Genomic DNA, 19,446 nt, shown 5'->3' with positions numbered 1-19,446 from the left:
TAAGACCAGAACAATTACAGATTACATGAGAAGGAACGTGCGGAGGATGTATACTCTCCTTGTGTATACTACTTTTTTATAGACCAGTACAGTTTCAACCCATCCCGACAGATTTTGATATCTTTGTTAAGTCTATATACTTTTCATATAACCTTAAACTATTTTGAGTTCTCTCTCTGATAAGAAGAAACGTTTGCTTAATAATGGATGCTGCTGTGTTATATAATAGCAGGGTGTAGTGCTGTGTGACATGGTCTGTAGGCCCTATATATTAAGGTAGCATTGGTCACCAGTTTACTGATTCCTTGTAAGCTCGTTATATAGTTATGAGACCATTATAACGTTATTTACTGTACTCTCTCTGTTAACATATTTTGGCTCTATGTTTTAAACGTAATGCGAAATTACTATGGCTTGGTCTTCACTAGATACGAGACGCACAACGCGCCGAAATTACTATGGCTTGGTCTCCACTAGATACGAGACGCACAACGCGCCAAAATTACTATGGCTTGGTCTCCACTAGAGACGAGACGCACAACGCGCCGAAATTACTATGGCTTGGTCTCCACTAGAGACGAGACGCACAACGCGCCGAAATTACTATGGCTTGGTCTCCACTAGAGACGAGACGCACAACGCGCCGACGAAGTCGCAACGCAAGCGAGTTAAACAATGACAAGAGATCGAAAAATCCATCGCTTGTGATTGGTTAAATAACTTACGTTGCGTTACGTCCTTGTTTTGCGTCTCTAATGGGAACATGACTAAACTATTGAGTTAATGCATGGTTCACTTTTCATTTTAGTTTTGAGGGCATGCAGTGTGATTTCAATTTGGTAATGTTGGTGTCGTCTTTTTTTTTCCAGATTTCTAATTTCATATTAAAGAAGAACCTGGACAAGAACCATGGCGGCAATAGAGAGTACTAAACCAAACAACTGGAAATGGTTCTGCGGCAAGAATTCTCCAGACCTTGCCTTCTTCGATGACTTCCAATGGGAAAAGAACTACACGTACGGGAACACGTGTTTTATGAGCGCGTCATATGTCATCCCGCACGCGCTGTTTTTCGTCGTGTTCACCATCATCATGGCATACCTTGCGTACTCTAAAAATAACGTTTTCACAACAAGGTACTTGATCCGTTTTCCCGGACACGTTGTCCGATGGTTAGTTTCCAGTGTATTACTAATGGTTTTAATAGCGTCAATCGGAGAGGGAATTTTAACGGATCAAACATTTAAAGGTGACCCGACACAGCCTCATCTTTATCTCACTGGTTGTATGTCAGTCATTACGCTTGTGACGTCTCTTGCGGCGTATCAATGTATGGAGGTGGCGAACTCGACGTATATATCAATAATGTGCGCACTTTACTGGATGTTTGCCATTACTGTAGAAGCCTTTAGAATAGTTGGCTTGGACTACATGGGCCTGGCATCTGTTGAAACATTACGTTTTAATGTTAGTTTGATATCGTTAGTTGGATACTCGATCATTTTACTTGTTGAATTAAATGTTCTTCGCGGAAAGGTAAGTTCTGCTTAACTTTGTTCTTAACTAAGTATACAATAATGTATTTATCTTTTAAGTTTATAAATAATATATAGATTGTTATACAAGGCATTTGAATAAGATATAAAGTATAACATATTGTTCTCTAAACACTGTATGACCATACTGTTTCTATTTGTACTATTCCAAGCTTATCATTTATGTAAGCAGAAAAGAAAATTGTAAAATACATTCATGTTTTCTATTCCATTTTTTGTCTATTACGATGATCCCTTTTCACACAGGCCTACCGTGTATGTTGTCTCACCTATGGTGATCTTGACAGTGGTGACATGCTTGAGGGTGATATGTACTACAAGGACCAGTATGTCAATGCTGTCTCTCAGATTAGTTTTTGGTGGCTAAATTGGTTGCTAAGAATGGGTTATAAACGCCCTCTTGAAGTAGATGATCTAGGATCGGTTCCTGATGATTTTGACAGTAGGAATAAATTGAACGATCTTAACGAAGCATTTGAAAATGAAAAGGTAATAGATAAAGGAAATGATCTATACTGAACAGTTGGGAAACCAACCTAGTAGCGCGATGCGTAGCTTTAAAAGACGCGCGCGAGATCGTGCATGAAACCTTATTTCACTAAATTTCAGTTTCATTTATGAAGGAAACATTTTAGTTTGACATCGTTGAATGTTCTTATTGATATTGGTTATATTTATTATATTATAATCATTTAAAATGTGTATGTTTTTAATTTTAGAAAAGAGCTGAGAGTAAACACATTCTGCCTTCTCTTTGGAGGGCGTTTGCTGTTGTGTATGGTAAAAGTCTTCTCATTTCTGGTCTTTTCAATTTATGTGGTAACCTTCTTAGCTTCATTGGACCAGTCCTTGTTGGCGATATCGTGACGTATGTAATTACGATTATGTACGAGCCAGACACCGACAACGAGGTACAATATCGTCTTGTTTTTTTTATCGGTAATAAACCACTTGGACGCAACGCAAGCACGTATGCCTTACGTTGCGCGTACGCCCTTACGTTGCGCGTATGCCTTACGTTACGCGTATGCCCTTACGTTGCACGTATGCCTTACGTTGCGCGTACGCCCTTACGTTGCGCGTACGCCCTTACGTTGCGCGTATGCCATTACGTTGCGCGTATGTCCTTACGTTGCGCGTATGCCCTTACGTTACGCGTATGCCCTTACGTTGCGCGTATGCCATTACGTTGCGCGTATACTCTTACGTGCGTCCAAGTTGCGTTAGTGAGCTAAGTAACAATTTTCAAAATAGTTACTATAATATAAAAATATACAACTGTTTATTTTCCTAGCCAAGTCACTTTGTAACAACGAAAGAATATTTCGATAATGGGTTCATCCTAGTAGGATTGATGTTCTTTGCTGGAGTAGGCAAGTTTGTTTGCATACAGACGTCCTTCCATTTGGCAATCTTGGAGTCAATGAAAGTACGAGTGGCGGTTCAGGTAACAATTGCTATGTTTTCTTAACTATTGTTGTAAATTTAACTTTTGAAAATATTTTTATAGTATTTTCTTTACTCTACTTTTATTGTAACTACTACAAATGTTCGCAATTTAATAAGGTGGTTTCCCTTTTACATTTATATTACACATACATAAATAAATATCCTTTGCATTGTTCTTATTACTATCTTTGTTTTTCTCTACTATTATTCAGTTTCACTTTGTTTCTCTTTCTACTCACGTGCCTTGTCCAGGAACTCAATGCTATATAATACATCAAATCATATGAAACATGAGTCATGAAAACTATATAATATATCTACAGTTCTATTGGAAAACATCCAATAAATCCCCAAACATAATCATGTATTAAGTGGAGAGAGGCACTATGTCAACAGATAAATCTTGGTCCTCTCTCCATGACGGTTGTCACATTATGCTTTGTATTTCTTTTCTTTTTTATTGTATGTATATGTTTCATAATGGACAGTTTGTCTGAAATAAAGTTGAATTGAATGCTAATACCAGTATACCGAAACTGCTCTAAGCTCAATGAGACAAATGCTCATTTTAAAATTACAGTAAAACCTGTATTAAGGGGTTACCTTCGGGGACTAACAAAGTGTTCCTTAGGGGGTGTCCTCTGTCGGCTGACTATTAGTGTTAAAACATGCATTGCCCCTTTTTCGTTTCATGAGAAAGTGTCACCTCAATGGGAGTGTCCATTGAATATTTCAAAGGATTCAAGGATTCTGCTGTGTAAAGCTCTGTCTACACTATCAAACTAGTTTTACAAAGAAAGTGTGATGTGCCCAAATATGGTAGTGATATGACATCATCATGTCCATATATGGGCACATCACATAAAGTTTGATAGTGTAGACAGAGCTAATACAACTAGTAAACGTGTCTCAGCTCAGTACCAGTAACCAAGTAGGGGTTCTTTACAGGCGATTGTCTATGAGAAATCATTGGCTTTGTCAACCTATGCGATTACAGGTGGACAAATGACAATGGGTCAAATCACCAACCATATGTCCACTGATGCAATGTCACTGGTTTATATATTTCAACTTGGCAACCAACTTTGGTCAATACCAGTAATTGTAAGTAAAGTTTTATTAAATTTTATTTGGAAATATGTATTATTTATATAAAAAATATAATTTAAAACATTGTTGGAAAAGCAAAATCTTTCTCTGAGTCTGAAAAGAATTCATAGTGGAACACTTTCGTTTGTTTTTTTTTTCGTTTTTTTATCTATTATTGTTTCTGTAGGATCTGCCACAAAGAGACAATGAGGACGTTGTGTAGAAAAAGAATATTTAATAATAATTAACTTAAATATTTGCTTTGTATTTAATATAATATGTTTATTCTTTGCCACAGATTGGTATAACTCTAGGCCTGCTGTATCGTCAGATGGGTGTTTCAGCTCTGATTGGTGCTAGTGTCTTTCTCATAACTTTCCCCATTCAGATTCGAATTGGTGCACTCATGTCTAAGATTCAAAAGCAGATTATGGTAAAAATTATAAACATTTTTTATTGATAATCCTCTAGAAATACAATAAAGACTTTGATTTAGGTAACTTCAACCACAATTAGCTGGTATAAGAGTTTAGTCTTAATTAGTTGTCTGTTTGCTTTGTTTTGCCTCCTGTAAAAGTTGTTAATTTTGTATAAGCTGTTAGAGAAAAGAAAATGAAAAGTAACTAAAATGTCCATGTATTTCATTTGTAGCTGTTCTTGTACATATTATTATCTATTATGTTATTTTTATTATTTTTTCACAGGTATTTTCTGATGAAAGACTTAAACTATCGAATGAAATGTTGCAAGGAATAAAGTTGTTAAAGGTGTATGGTTGGGAGAAGGTGTATGCTAATATGATAGAGGGCGTCAGAGCAAATGAGTTTAAGTTCCTAAAGCGGATGGGGGTATGCACAGTGTTTCAGTGTAAGTATGAGTATTATCTTATCACACAGATCTATAATCAGACAAGTATTTGGTTTATACAGTTCCAAACCAAACTTTTAGTGTTGTAAATGCATAATATAATAAATCGAATAGATTTTTTTCCTAGTAATTTCTGTTTACTTTTTTGAAAGTTTGAGAAAAGTTTTGTAAATTTTTAAAAGCTTAATTTGATTTGTATTTTTACATTATCATTGATAATATTGTTAATCTCTCCTCAAACCACTTGTATGAATGTTATTAACCAGTATATTCATGCTAATTATGTTTATATTTTAGATTTCTTTGTAATATCTTCTCCAGTTATGGTAACATTATTGGTAAGTATTTAAGGGAATTACATGATGTCCTATACATTTTTAACCTTTGGTTTCAAGCCAAGAAAGAAAAGTTGTGTACTGTTTTGGAGAGTTGCTTCAAATGTCCTTTTCACCCTCTCATAGCCAGAGTCTTCTTAAGAGATGTCGTGCTTGAAAGTCTATAGTCCTAATAAGTTGATTAGTGAAAAAACAAAACAAATGATGACATATTGTGTTTTAATATCAACATTTGTTTTTGTTTTAGTCGTTTTCACTATACAGTGCTATTGAAGGTGTTGATCTGACTCCTGATATTGCGTTCTCTTCACTGGCGCTCTTCCAACAACTGGCTGTCCCACTATTCCTTCTACCGATGACGCTTGCGTTTCTTGTAAACGCAATTGTGAGCACAAAGCGTTTACGAAACTTTCTGATTGCACCAGAAATTGAAAAACCTGATAATGGCCGACCACAAAAACACCAGGAAAATGGTTTAGTTCATAAGAACGGAGGATTTGACGAAGTTAGTACTATGAAGGTTTGGAGAATTTTTTTTTATATTTATTTGAGAATAATAGAATTTTCACATACTTTTCTATAAAATATTTTCAAGATATTGTTCAACTTCTTTCAAATTCCATCTTTTTAAAACTTCACCAAACTTTGTTTGATACAAATATATTCTATTTAATTGGTAAAAACAAGTTGTTTATTTCCATTAGTTAGAATAGCATAGTGAAAACAAACTCTGTAAACAAAACATTGACGATTGAAATTACTCGACAAAGTAATATTATTGACTTATAATATTTGATTGATTTTAATATAGCTGCCAAGTGTAGACTTCCAAGTACCTAGCAACAGTGGAAAGGCAAAGAAGAGACACTCAAAAAATGACGAACAAATGGCGTTTAATAGTTACGATGACAAATCCAAATTGACGTCATCAGGAAATCATACTGGGTCATACGGCAGCATGTCAACGTCACTTTCGATCACTTCTAATGACATGCCAGATGACATTGTTTTTAGGGTAAGTCCGGATAATATGTATATACATATATAAATCCAATGCTGTGGGTATCAGTGGCTGGATCTCAATGGAGATGCAAAAAAAAATAAGCAAATAGCTAAATCAAAATGATAAATTAAAACAGAAAAATTGCAGAGCTTTCGGGCAACACTTTATATATATATTTTTTGTACTTACTGAAAAGATATTTTTATTGGTAGATAAAAGATGGTAACTTTTGCTGGGATCTTGACACAAGCATTCCATGTATTGCAGATATCAATATTGAAATACCTTCAGGTATGACATCATCAAAATCATAATTATACCAAAAATGTCAACATCAATTTCTACATTCTCTTTGGGAAGGAATAATATTATAACAAGATTCAGTTGTGTTGTATTATAGAAAATTATTAACATTTGAAGTAGTGGAACTGTTGCTAGGCTTGCTTACCAATCCCAGGGTGCAAGCATAGTTCCAGCATTTTTCTGATGGCCAATAGAGTGTCACTACCTAGCCTCATATTAGAATGCATGGGTTTCCCATATTTGCTGAGTCATGTATTTGCTGTGGTGCTGTGAAAATAAAATAAAAAACTATTGTTTTAATCAATTGATATTTCAGGTAAATTAACAATAATTGTCGGTCAGGTTGGCTCAGGTAAATCGTCCTTGCTAGCGGCTGCACTCGGAGAGATGAGAACAATATCAGGGGACGTGACGTGGAGCAGGTAGGTAGAAACACCTCGTCATATAATTCTGAATCTAATCAAAAGCTCTGTTTACACTATCAAACTAGTTTGACAAATAAAGTGTGATGTGCCCAAATATGTCATCATGTCCATACATGGGCACATCACATAAAGTTTGATAGTATAGACAGAGCTTAAGATATACATGAAGACTCATTATTACATTCACCTCAAACTCTGTAAGAATTTATTTGTGTCTTAATTTGGTGTTAAATTTGTGTAGATATCACGTTTCCAAATATTTGGTAACCAAGAGCATTCTATTTTTAGAGATAAATGTGATGTTGCGTACGCGTCACAAAAGGCGTGGTTAATCAACGCATCGCTGAGGGAAAACATCCTGTTTGGATCTGAATACGAATATGAAAGGTACGACCATTGAATGTCTTTCTCATTACATTATTAGCAACATTATCATTCTCTTAAAATATCTTCCTTAACAATGCGTGTCTCCCCCATCCCCCTCCCCTTTTTTTAATTTTTTACCATTCATATGTAGGTGGTATACTGTGGAAATAAAGAATAAAATTGAAAATTGAATATATACTATGTTCGTTTTGTTTAGATATGACAGAACTATCGAAGCATGCGCTCTTAAACCCGATATTGAGATCTTACCAGGAGGAGATAGGACAGAGATTGGTGAGAAGGGGATCAACCTGAGTGGGGGTCAAAAACAAAGGATCAGTGTCGCACGAACTGTCTACACAGATGCTGATGTCATTATATTGGTATATATACATATTGTATTATTTATTTTGTATACATGATTTCTTATGTCTTGAATGTGGCGCTGTTTTGAATAATACTGTTCTAACCATGGCCTTGGTAATCAACATCAAGCTATAGAACAAAAACTGGATTATTTTGTTATATGGATGATTTCTTATGACTTGACTGTGGCGCTGTTTTGAATAATTGTGTTCTAACCTTGGTAATCAACATCAAGCTATAGAACAAAAACTTGATGTGTGTCTCTGTCATTCATTCATTTATCAGTGGAAAATTACTTCCATTTATTGTCATTTGCATATAAAATATACATAGAAATTTTGTTTGCTCTGAAATTTACAAAAACAGATAAATGAAAAACTAACAAAAAGTGTCACATCACTCTTGTACGGTACACTGTTTGTACATGACATACTAAACTTGATAAGTGTCTTATATCTAGGACGATCCATTATCTGCTCTTGACGTCCATGTTGGAAGTCAACTGTTTAATGATGGCATTCAGGGATTGTTGATAGAAAGAGGTAAAACCGTTGTGCTTGTCACACATCAAGTGCAGTATGTGGAGCATGCTGATCAGGTGAGAGGTTGTGGTCTCACAGAGACTACAAAATGTGTTATAGCAATAATGATTACAGTGTGTCTTTTACAGCATGTTCTCCCCTAATGTCTTGGTTGCGGTGTCGGTTGATGTATTGAACAAATGCGAATTTAATAGCGTGTTCTTTCTTGGTTGCAATGTAGATTTATAATTATAATTTATCTGTACAGTAGTTAGTTTCCCTGACAGATTAGAACATTAGGGTCTTTTAAAGTTTACATGAGCCAGATCTGTACACTGGACCTCCAATTTAAAATCATGTGTTTTATCCCCATAAGTAAGTTTTATAAATGTTCGATATTATTATTATCTGTTCTCTCTCACCATTACCATGATAGTACGAGTACCTTGAACCTGTACCAATATTATATTAATATTTTGTAAGATTATTGTTATGGAAGAAGGAAAGATATTAACGCAGGGAACATTAGAAGAAATCCAGTCAAGTGATCCTGAATTGTATCTGTCTTGGAGAAAAACAATGGAACAAAAAGAATCAGAGAGCGAACAAGAGATGTCGGGAATGGAGAGTGCTGACGAGGAAAGAGCAAAGTTGAAAAAACAACTCTCAATTAAAGAATCCACTGAAGATAAACAGACTACAAAAGGTAAAGTCCATTTCATGAGATCATCATTATCATTTTTTTCAAAAGGACATTTATTGTGGTTTATTTAAGATTGTTGAATGTAGTGGCCTGTCTTATTAGGTCCTAATGTTTGTACCACCTATTTCTTGTTTACCACACACTGAACATGTCTGATTTATGAGTAGCTTACACACTATATCCACCATCTGCACTGCTGGCTGCCGTGGGTCCATGGAGGGCCTAATCCGAATTTCAGTTTTCAGTTAAGCTTGAGGACCAGAATAATACATTTAACATTAACATACTTATATTTATATGCATCACAAAGGCGGTATCTATGGTATCACCTAATTCTTGTTTTTAAACCAAAAAAATGTGTAATTTTGTCAGCTATTAGCAGCTATTCAAAGCGGGAATGGCTAAAGCATGGTCTGACCACCACCTTAAGTTTCACCTGTATGTAAATGAAGATTTGACATCAAAGGGACAAATGAACTTAGTCCTCAAGTCCTTAAATCTTCAAGGTAAATTCAAGGGACCCTTATCAACAAACTATATTCACCATGTTTTGTATCAATATTCAAATTTATGTTCATTATTTTCAGACAAAGATACAACAAAACTTATTGAAGATGAAGAGATCGTGAGAGGTTCTGTGTCGTACACCATGTATCTGTACTACATCAATGCTATGGGCAAGTTCCTATCAGTTCTTGTCATCATCAGTTGTATATCTGTCACAGGCATGATGGTAGGCACTAACTTCTGGCTATCTGAATGGTCTGAGTCAGGCCTGGATGTATCAAATAACACTAAGGTAAATAACAACATAGTAGATTTTTATTTAAAAACATATCAGGTATAGATATTGTACCTGTTTTACATATGGTCCTGTTTTTTAGATTAATAGATTAAAAACATTCATAAAAAGACATTAACAAACTTAAATAATAAAACTGTAAAATCACAATACAAAGACAGACAATATTTACAATGTTTCAAAAGGAGTAAAATATTAAAGGGAAATATAAAATGAATTTATCAGAACATAAAGGCTGTGAAATAACCAGTTGTCAGGCTTCTAATGCTTGTAGATTGTGTAACTGTAGTTAAGCTATTAAAATCATCAAATGTTTTTGTCACTAAAGTAATGATAGTGTAGACAGAGCATAAATTGAACTAGAATTAAACTATTGGATTTGTAAAACGTCATTTCCATCACCATGCTACATCGTCCCTTTTCTATTTATAACTGTTCTACTTTATCTGCAGACAACTAAAGAGTACATTGTAGGCTATGCAGGTCTGTCCATCGCCACCATTGTATTGTCGATGGTATCCTCTGTCAGTCTTGTGTTTGTATGTATCTATGCTGCTCAGAAGTTGTTTATTAATCTACTTCGCAACGTAATCAACGTACCAGTCAGGTAATGTCCTAATTTTATACATTTCTTCACTGAAAAATCAATTTTTTCATTGTTTATTTGATGATGATAGTTAAATATATATTATTTGTTTCTGTCTTTATTGTGAAGACACCTTCATTTGTACTGATATCACTGGTGGATCACATAAACAAAACCAGACGTACAAAAGTAAAAACAATATAATAAGTAAAGAAACTGTTTCTTAATCTATTTCGCAATGTAATAAATGTACCAGTCAGGTAATGACGTCCATTGTTGATACATTTCTCCAATGAAAAATCTATTTTATCATTGTTTATTTGATGATATTAATTAATTATAACTTTGTTTTTATTGTTTTTTAAAGGTTTTTTGATGTTACACCCATTGGACGTATTCTTAATAGATTTTCAAATGATACGCAAGTTATCGATGTTGTAAGTAACAATTCAGTTTTTTAACAGTAATGTTTGATGTAGGTGATTGAAAAGTAAATATTACATATGTTTCTTTTATTAAAAATATAAAAAGCACAAAAACATCAATATAACAAGAGTAAAATATGTACAAAATGAAGGAGAGAAAAGGCAACTACACGCCTATCGAGCTCAACTTCTATTTCTTTTAGAAGATATCAAGCAAATTCACCAAAGCTATGATATTATTGATAATTTTGTTTATTTTACCAGCGATTGAATCAACTTGTCAACGGACTGATACGAAGCAGCATGAGTTGTCTTGCCGCCCTCATCGTCAACACCATTGTTGTACCAGTATTTATAGCTATTGTTTTTCCTGTTATGGTTGCCTATTACATTGTTCAAAAATATTTCATTGCAACCTCAAGGTAATTTAACAATTTAAAAACTTGACATGCAAAGAATATAATATGTAGGAATCCAATACAAAGAAATACTTTCTCTAAACCTTACAGGCACTAAACCGTTTTATTTTCTTATACAACCAATAAAAACAGTTTTAGAGACAATGTTTGATAATACATGCATGGTATACATCTATACAGTGATGTATTGAACATCTTGGCCAAACAAATTCTCCCCAAAGAAATCTGTCTAGTATATTTTAATGTGACATTTCCTTTTAGATATTCTTTTTTTTTTGTTATGAATTTCCTGAGCACAAGACTTTTTTTATTGAGAGTAAAAAATGAAAAAAAAATTGAAAAGGAAAAAAACCTCCCAAATGTTATTATTGTTATAGAGCCACCATGTTCAGTAAACCATTAACCATGTTTCACATAATTTGTTTTTGTTTTTCGTTTCTAGAGAACTTCAAAGATTAGACAGTATTACAAAGTCCCCGATATTTGCATATTTTTCTGAAACTCTTGGCGGATTGACAACCATCAGAGCGTACAAGTAAGCAGACATATCATACCATATTTGGGCATATCACTACCACATTTGGGCACATTACACTTTTTTGTCAAACTAGTTTGATAGTGTAGACATAGCTTTAAAGATTCCTCTATATATATTATCTGTAATCGATTTAGTTAGAGTATGATGTTTGTATCTTTTGCTATGGCTGGCTAAACAGTGCTACCGTAGATCAACATTTCTTTTGGAATCGGTATCACTTTAAGTAAAATGCTGACTCACTCTCAAAATTGTAGATCATCTACAGATATATAACAGTGCACTGAATGCTATTGTTAATGATATTATTTTCCATATTTCAGGGCTGGCAAACGCTTCCAAAATTTGATTTTAAAAAAGATAAATTTAAATACTTTGGCTTATCTTTATCTCCAAACATGCAACCGATGGCTGGCAGTCAGATTAGTAAGTAAAACTTAAGAAAAACATAAATTTTACTTTAGTAAGTTGTAAGCTTCAACCAATTCATGTGAACAAAAGCAAACATGCATATTTCAATGCACTACAGGCCACTGTTTCATGAGGATTGCTTAAATCTACAGATGCTTGGCTCTGAGTGATATGACATAAAAACAAAGGGTACAGCGAAATTTAAATATTATTTTATATTTCTGTAGGATTTTATCGGAACATTTATCGTGTTGATTGCTGGATTGACAACCGTCATCAGCGCAGTTCTTGGCAATATTGACCCTAGCTCTGTAGGCCTTGGTATCACATATGCACTACAGGTAAATATCTTCCTTGTCCTTTTAAATTTGTTCCTTTATAAATGCTCAGTTTATTCATAGTAAAATCTGTTTTAAGTTTGCATTGTGTTATATGAAATGTTTAGTCCTATTAAATATTTGTTTGTACTTTTTAATTTTGTTATTGACTTTTTTTATAGGTTTCTGGTTATCTGAACTGGGTAGTAAGAAACATGGCAGATACAGAGATGGCTATGAATGCAGTGGAGCGTGTCAGTTACTATACCAACCTGGAGAATGAACCCTATGAAGGTGGGTGAAGGGTAAATTTCTATGGAACACCAATAGGGCAATATTTGGTATTACAGTATACTAAATGTTTGTGTTATTGTGTAGTTGCATTTTTACCATCTAATTAATAACATAATTTTCAATACACCCTTTTCCAGGTACCCTTGTACCACCTGAGTCTTGGCCTCACGAAGGAGATATCGACATACAGAATATCTCAGTACGATACGCTAAAGACCTTGATCCTGTACTTAAGTCTATAAGTCTTCACTTCAAATCCGGAGAGAAAGTAAGTACAACCTGTTCTGTTGTAAGTTAGTAACACTCTTTGATACTCCATCATAATTCCTGCATAAAACCAAATACACTGTTTCTTTTTCAGGTTGGCATTTGTGGTCGCACTGGAAGCGGTAAATCATCATTGACATTAACACTCTTCCGAGTGATTGATACATTTGAAGGTAATTTATCAGACAAGAGAGAGAGAGAGGTGTAGGTGGTGTGTTAGAGAGAGAGAGGTGTAGGTGGTGTGTTAGAGAGAGAGAGGTGTAGGTGGTGTGTTAGAGAGAGAGAGGTGTAGGTGGTGTGTTAGAGAGAGAGAGGTGTAGGTGGTGTGTTGGGGAGAGAGAGAGGTGTAGGTGGTGTGTTAGGGGGAGAGAGGTGTAGGTGGTGTGTTAGAGAGAGAGAGGTGTAGGTGGTGTGTTAGAGAGAGAGAGGTGTAGGTGGTGTGTTAGAGAGAGAGAGGTGTAGGTGGTGTGTTAGAGAGAGAGAGGTGTAGGTGGTGTGTTAGAGAGAGAGAGGTGTAGGTGGTGTGTTAGAGAGAGAGAGGTGTAGGTGGTGTGTTAGAGAGAGAGGTGTAGGTGGTGTGTTAGAGAGAGAGAGGTGTAGGTGGTGTGTTAGAGAGGGCATACCTGTATTCTTCCCTTGTATGTGAGCGATATTGTTTTAAAAAACTTAGATTCACAGGAGATCTTGTCTCTTAATTTCTGAATGTTAAGACATCATTTCTCAGGTTTTCTTTTTAAATCTGGAAACTTTGAAATAAGATGTCAGACTCCCAAACAAACACACTATATAATACCTAGAAATACTTTTAACAAAGCTAATACTAATGTAAATATAATTGTGTTCTTTTTGTTTTTTGTTTCTATAAGGTCGCATTATAATCGATGGATTTGATATTGCGCAAGTTCCGTTGAGAATTTTAAGGCAGCGATTGTCTATAATTCCGCAAGATCCTGTGCTGTTTACTGGCACTATCCGGTAAGTTTCTATACCAAAAAAAAAATAAAATATTTGCTAAACATTCCTGTTTGCCCGTTACTTCAATGTTATAACAAGTCATGTAGTTTTTAAATAAGAATAACGAAATGTTTTTACTGTTTATTGAAATGAATTGCTTACAGATACAACCTCGATCCTGAGAATCTGAGGACAGACAAGGAATTATGGGAATCAATTGAAATCGCTCAATTAAAGGATGTTGTCAGTGGATTGGAAGGGCTGTTGGGTAAGTAGATGTGTGTACCACTAAGTCCTTTTTTATTTTTATTTGAATGCTGTTTTCTGGTTTTATATTTAATTGTCTATGCATTTTTAAATATATGCATATATTTTCTTATGAATTTTAAACTTTTTCTTGTAAAATGTTACGGTTCCAGCCCTTTGGCTATTTGTATTTTTGATCGTCTTTTTTTTTTTGGACAATAAATATACCTTATTATTATTCATGCCCCACACATGCTATGGACATATGTAGTTCCTGTAAGTAAATGATATATATTACTAATATTAGATCAGATATCTGATATGTGTACAACTACTACAAAAGACATGATGGCATTCCTCTACACATTATTTTTCATATTTACTGTAAATTAGATTAAAATATTGTTGGCCTCAAATTTAACATACACCATATTAGTCTGGTGAACAAAACATCTTGTGTAAAGCTATTTAAATTGAACAATGTACAATGTATTACGTTACAAGTGTCTAGTTCCTTGATTAGTAAACACTTCTTGCGTCCACAGCAGGAATTTAAATGTCATATTTGCTGACACTATTAATAATTAACTAAGTTACAAATAAACTAAGAGTACAAACAAATATACAACCGTGAACTAGCAAACAAATAGGTGTATGGAGATAATAAGTGTATCATTTAAATGCTACAAAGTGTACACTGTATTGATTGCAAGTATATTATTGCAGTGGATCCCAGTTTAAAGCTCTGTCTACACTATCAAACTTTATGTGACAAACAAAATGTGATGTGCCCATATGGACATGATGATGTCATATCACTACCATATTTGGGCATACCACTACCATATTTCCCAATAATACAATTTACTTTCTGTTAGTGATCACTTTCTAGGTTTGATTTTATTTATTTATTTTCTGTCTGTTTTTCTTGCAGACTACAAAGTTTCTGAAGGAGGAGAGAATTTCAGCGTTGGTCAACGTCAACTGTTCTGTTTGGCCAGAGCTTTCTTGAGGAAGTCTCAGATTCTGATCATGGACGAAGCAACGGCTTCTATTGACATGCAAACGGTGAGCAAAGATCCATCGAGTTACTCAATCATGTCTGGAATGATGTCTGGAACAATAATGTATTTTGATTGCAAACCTTTGACCTTTGATTGTGACGTCACGTACATGCTATGTACCACAATCCATCATGATGATGGAATGATGATCTAGAGTGGTTGGTGGTTATGACGCTTGGCAACCAATACAAGGGTCCAGGGTTCAAGTCCTAATGACAAATTACAACTCCACTCCCAAAGACTTGTAATAAGACTTATGTAGAGCATCTTGTGTATATGTTTGTCTTGTGAACAGGATTGCCACCTTTAAGCAGGATAGACCTTTGATTGTGACATCATTGAAGTAACTACTATATGGCGTATATCTCTTTTATTCTTCTTCTTTGACTGCTATCACATGATGGTCATCCAGTACCCATTATCTCTGTGTTTCCCTTAATTTTGTTATTTTCTTAATTTAATACATTTTCTTCTTCCATAGGATCAAATTTTACAGAAAGTTGTTTCAAGTGCTTTTAAGGATAAAACAGTTTTAACAATTGCGGTAAGATATTTATCATTTACAACACTTTTTTTTTGTCTTATGTGGGTTCATCCCACTTTTATTTTCATCTAATTTTCATATAAATATAGTAATGTATACATATTTGTTCTAACATTGTATTTTTGTTATCATCAGCACTTTGTGATTTGTCTTTTTTATACTTTACTAAATTGTTTATTGGCGCAAACAATGCAAGGAAACAAATACCCTTTAAAGCTTGGTTCCCACTAAAGACGCAATGCAAGGTCTTCTCGGATAAGGACTATAAACCGTAGGTCCAGTGTACACATCTAGCTCATGTGCACTTTAAAGAACCTAGTACATCTTTCAAGATGAGTAGGGGGTTACCTCGGTGTACTAGTATACACACAGCCACTGATCATAACTGGGCCCTCTGGGTCAATTCAATTCAACCATGTGTGACTATACTCAAATAAGGTTCTGCACAGTATAGGAAGATAATGATGATGAAGCGACATTTTGAATAATCCATTGCGCTTACGTCCTTACATTGCGCCTCTAGTGGAAACCAAGCTACACAACACTACAGAAAATTAGAGCATTTACTTTAGTGAAAAAAGGTGTTACTTGTTTCATATCTACTAACATTTGTTTTATTTATTTTTTAGCACCGTGTTTCAACGATCTTAAATTCTGACACTATCCTCGTACTTGGTGACGGGGAGGTCAAAGAACTTGACACCCCGGCAAATCTACTGTCACGTGATGACAGTATCTTCAGCTCATTGGTCAAGTCAAATAAATAATGTAGCCAATCAGAGTGGTTATTTAACCTGCACAATAACACTTTTACTAATCGACTAATAACACAATCAATGTATCAATCAATCAGTAAATAAAGGGTCTACTATCAGAAATTACTGTCTAATACGTAATGATACAACTGCTAGTAAATAAGTTAGCTTGGTCTTCCAGAAGCAGATGGATGAAATTAACAGATCGTAGCCCTATACCCGAGGAAGAAATCCACCGTATTCCCTGGTATATCATAGTGTCTCACAATCTTGTGGCTGTTTTTAAAAATATAACACTTTAATTTAACAATGCAATTTTTGATTATACTTTTGCACAAGCAATGCAATGATTTAAAATAATATTTTTAATAATAATAAAAATGTTTAATAATATTTTTATGATACTTTTGCACAAGCAATGCAATGATGATTTAACAATATTTATTAGTATTTAGAATGAATGTAATCTTTTAATTAGATAACCTATTATATGATATTAGAATTTATAGAATATATTATAATGAAAATATAAAATATGGTGTGTTGGCATATACACCCCTTTCCTTCCTTCCCAACCGCTCACCCCAGCTCCTACTATTACAATATACTAGATCCACCACTGGTGTGTGTACACCATTAGTATGGCTATTTACCGTCCACAAGAACCAAGAACCGTATCTATGCCTATAAGAGAGAACAAACAAACAAACTACCTCTATGTATTTTGCAATCTTTTTCCATTTGTATCATCAACACTATGCATTACCAAATTATAGTTTATGACGTCAAACTTGTACAAACCGGAAAGGATATCCCGCGAAAGAAAATAAAACATTCTTAATTATATTACATAGTATAAGTAACCATAATGTCTAACAAAACACTGCATAATATCCTAATTAAAGTTCACCTCCAGTAGGAAAGAGTTTCTGAAATAGTAAGCACGAAAATGCAAATTAATGATTTTAATAGTAGATAATTAATTAATGTAGTTTGTTACCATTTATTTGGAGATAATATAAAGTATTCGTTATAATAATTATCGTATATCATATGAATGTATTTCTTTGCTGTAAAGTAGAAAATGTAGCAAACAAGTCATTGACAAATATTGTTTTTTAAACACAGCTAAAACACCATCCACAACATATATTATGTATAATTTATGTCCTGAAAGCATATTCCATAAAAACATACAAATGTACTCTCATTATCCCATCATTCATCAATACACATACCTCATTGATCGATCGGTCACGTGTCGCGTATTGTAATGTATTACTGAGCCACGTGATCGATTAGGTAGATTTCACTACAGACTCGACGACCTGCTGATATTAAACACAACATTATTGTAATGACATCTGATGACGTCATTAAATCGCTGTAACATTTGTTACTAAGCACTACTTGCTCATGACCTTAATCTGTGTATGTTGTAATTTACGAAATTGATGGACTAAAACGATTGATTAATAGGAACAGATGCAACGAGTAAAACAGTGCAATATTGTTTTACGTTTTGTAATAATTATAGATATCTGTAATATCTAATTGTTAGCTAGCCGTAGTCCTCCTTGTTACGTGCATATACACAATGCAGTAGTGTTGTGCAGAAACACATGACGTCATGCGCGTTTAAACCCTGATAAAACAATACATATTGTGTACGCGCGCGTTCATTTTGTGATGTAACTGACATTGATTTTCGTTGCGGCATCAGAACATTTTGAAAAATGCTGTTATAACAGTTGTAAAACATGATAACGTTATTCTTGTCCCTAAATATGAAATCAGAAACGAAACAACGTCATGATGATTAGGAGTCGCACATTTTATTCAAATATATCCGATATATATTATCATTATTATGAAATTGCAAAATATATAACATTGAACGTAGCACTTTTACAACGTGGCTGTTGGAAATGTACAACAGCCTAATATGTTTCTTTTACTCATCAACCTTGTATAGAAATAGCGCTACAACTGACGCCACTATTGTTTCATCAATACATTTCATTTATAATAATAAATTATGCCCTGTGACGTAATTGAAAGATCATTACAGCCCATGATCTATTAATAGTTTATTACATAACCAATATGAACGTTTGATATTTGAAACCAGACTATCGTTATTTTAAGATAAAGTTTAATTTATGTTATTAATATTGTGTATTTTAAAATGTATCTATACAATAGTAATGTTTCACATTCCATTAATGTTGTCATACTACATATACTACTGTGGAATAACATAATATAATTAATGATACATTGTAATGAACAATAACATCAGTGTGATATTGAATCAATTACACCAATGGTTGAGATAGCTAGCAATGATCATAGCAAAAATAATAAATAAATAAAACATTACCTGTGCGTTTTATCAAATATTACGCTATACGGGGTATCAATTTATAAACTTTCGTAAGACACGATGTTTACGCACGCGTACACTTATTGTCAACGCGCAACGCGTTGCGCGCTGTTGGCGTCATTGTACGCAAGTAGGACATATGTAGTGAAGACCAATCATAACCCCAATATATAAATGCCATACTTAAATGTTGTTGTTGTATGTTTAATTGTCATTCATGCTCTGTGTTTTATTCTGCGCTGATATTACGCGCTGATATTACGCCGCCTCTAGCGTTTTAATAAATCAAATCAATAACTTTCTTTTGAGTTCGCATTATTGATTATTTATTCATAAATTTGTTTCGTAGTCGTGTTATGCTGGTAAAAACCATTTGATTGATATACGAAACTCAGCGCCAACAACACAAGAATCCATCGTAATTTAATTTTAGAACCCAAAAGCGCATGCGTGGTAAA

At 34.2% G+C, this 19,446-nt stretch overlaps 1 protein-coding gene across 1 annotated transcript; it reads left to right on the top strand.

Annotated features, from left to right (window-relative positions):
- The first annotated feature begins 891 nt into the window (after positions 1–891).
- Positions 892–19,131, top strand: LOC144856264 (ATP-binding cassette sub-family C member 9-like). Its single transcript, XM_078714209.1, has 31 exons — positions 892–1,536; positions 1,803–2,045; positions 2,276–2,467; positions 2,851–3,003; positions 3,954–4,109; positions 4,393–4,527; positions 4,799–4,961; positions 5,259–5,299; positions 5,544–5,816; positions 6,108–6,311; positions 6,512–6,590; positions 6,919–7,024; positions 7,316–7,414; positions 7,611–7,776; positions 8,220–8,357; positions 8,764–8,986; positions 9,571–9,782; positions 10,238–10,392; positions 10,739–10,808; positions 11,061–11,218; positions 11,658–11,750; positions 12,074–12,176; positions 12,389–12,502; positions 12,661–12,772; positions 12,910–13,040; positions 13,134–13,212; positions 13,906–14,014; positions 14,158–14,261; positions 15,174–15,307; positions 15,785–15,847; positions 16,477–19,131. The coding sequence occupies exons 1-31, from the start codon at positions 910–912 to the stop codon at positions 16,612–16,614; spliced, it is 4,773 nt and encodes a 1,590-aa protein (XP_078570335.1). The 5' UTR covers positions 892–909; the 3' UTR covers positions 16,615–19,131.
- The last annotated feature ends 315 nt before the right edge of the window (positions 19,132–19,446 follow it).

This window comes from Antedon bifida, chromosome 11, assembly GCF_963402885.1.
Source record: "Antedon bifida chromosome 11, ecAntBifi1.1, whole genome shotgun sequence".
NCBI classification, from domain to species: Eukaryota; Metazoa; Echinodermata; class Crinoidea; order Comatulida; family Antedonidae; genus Antedon; species Antedon bifida.
Note: the sequence above shows the minus strand (reverse complement) of the source record. Positions and strands in the feature narration are given on the sequence as shown.

Bases quoted from the DNA above. Each gene is read 5' to 3' on its own strand.
- LOC144856264 (XM_078714209.1), top strand. From the start codon at position 910: ATGGCGGCAATAGAGAGTACTAAACCAAACAACTGGAAATGGTTCTGC. The intron at 6,312-6,511 runs GTAAGTCCGGAT...TTTTATTGGTAG, and splicing joins CAGATGACATTGTTTTTAGG to ATAAAAGATGGTAACTTTTG. The intron at 7,777-8,219 runs GTATATATACAT...TCTTATATCTAG, and splicing joins ATGCTGATGTCATTATATTG to GACGATCCATTATCTGCTCT.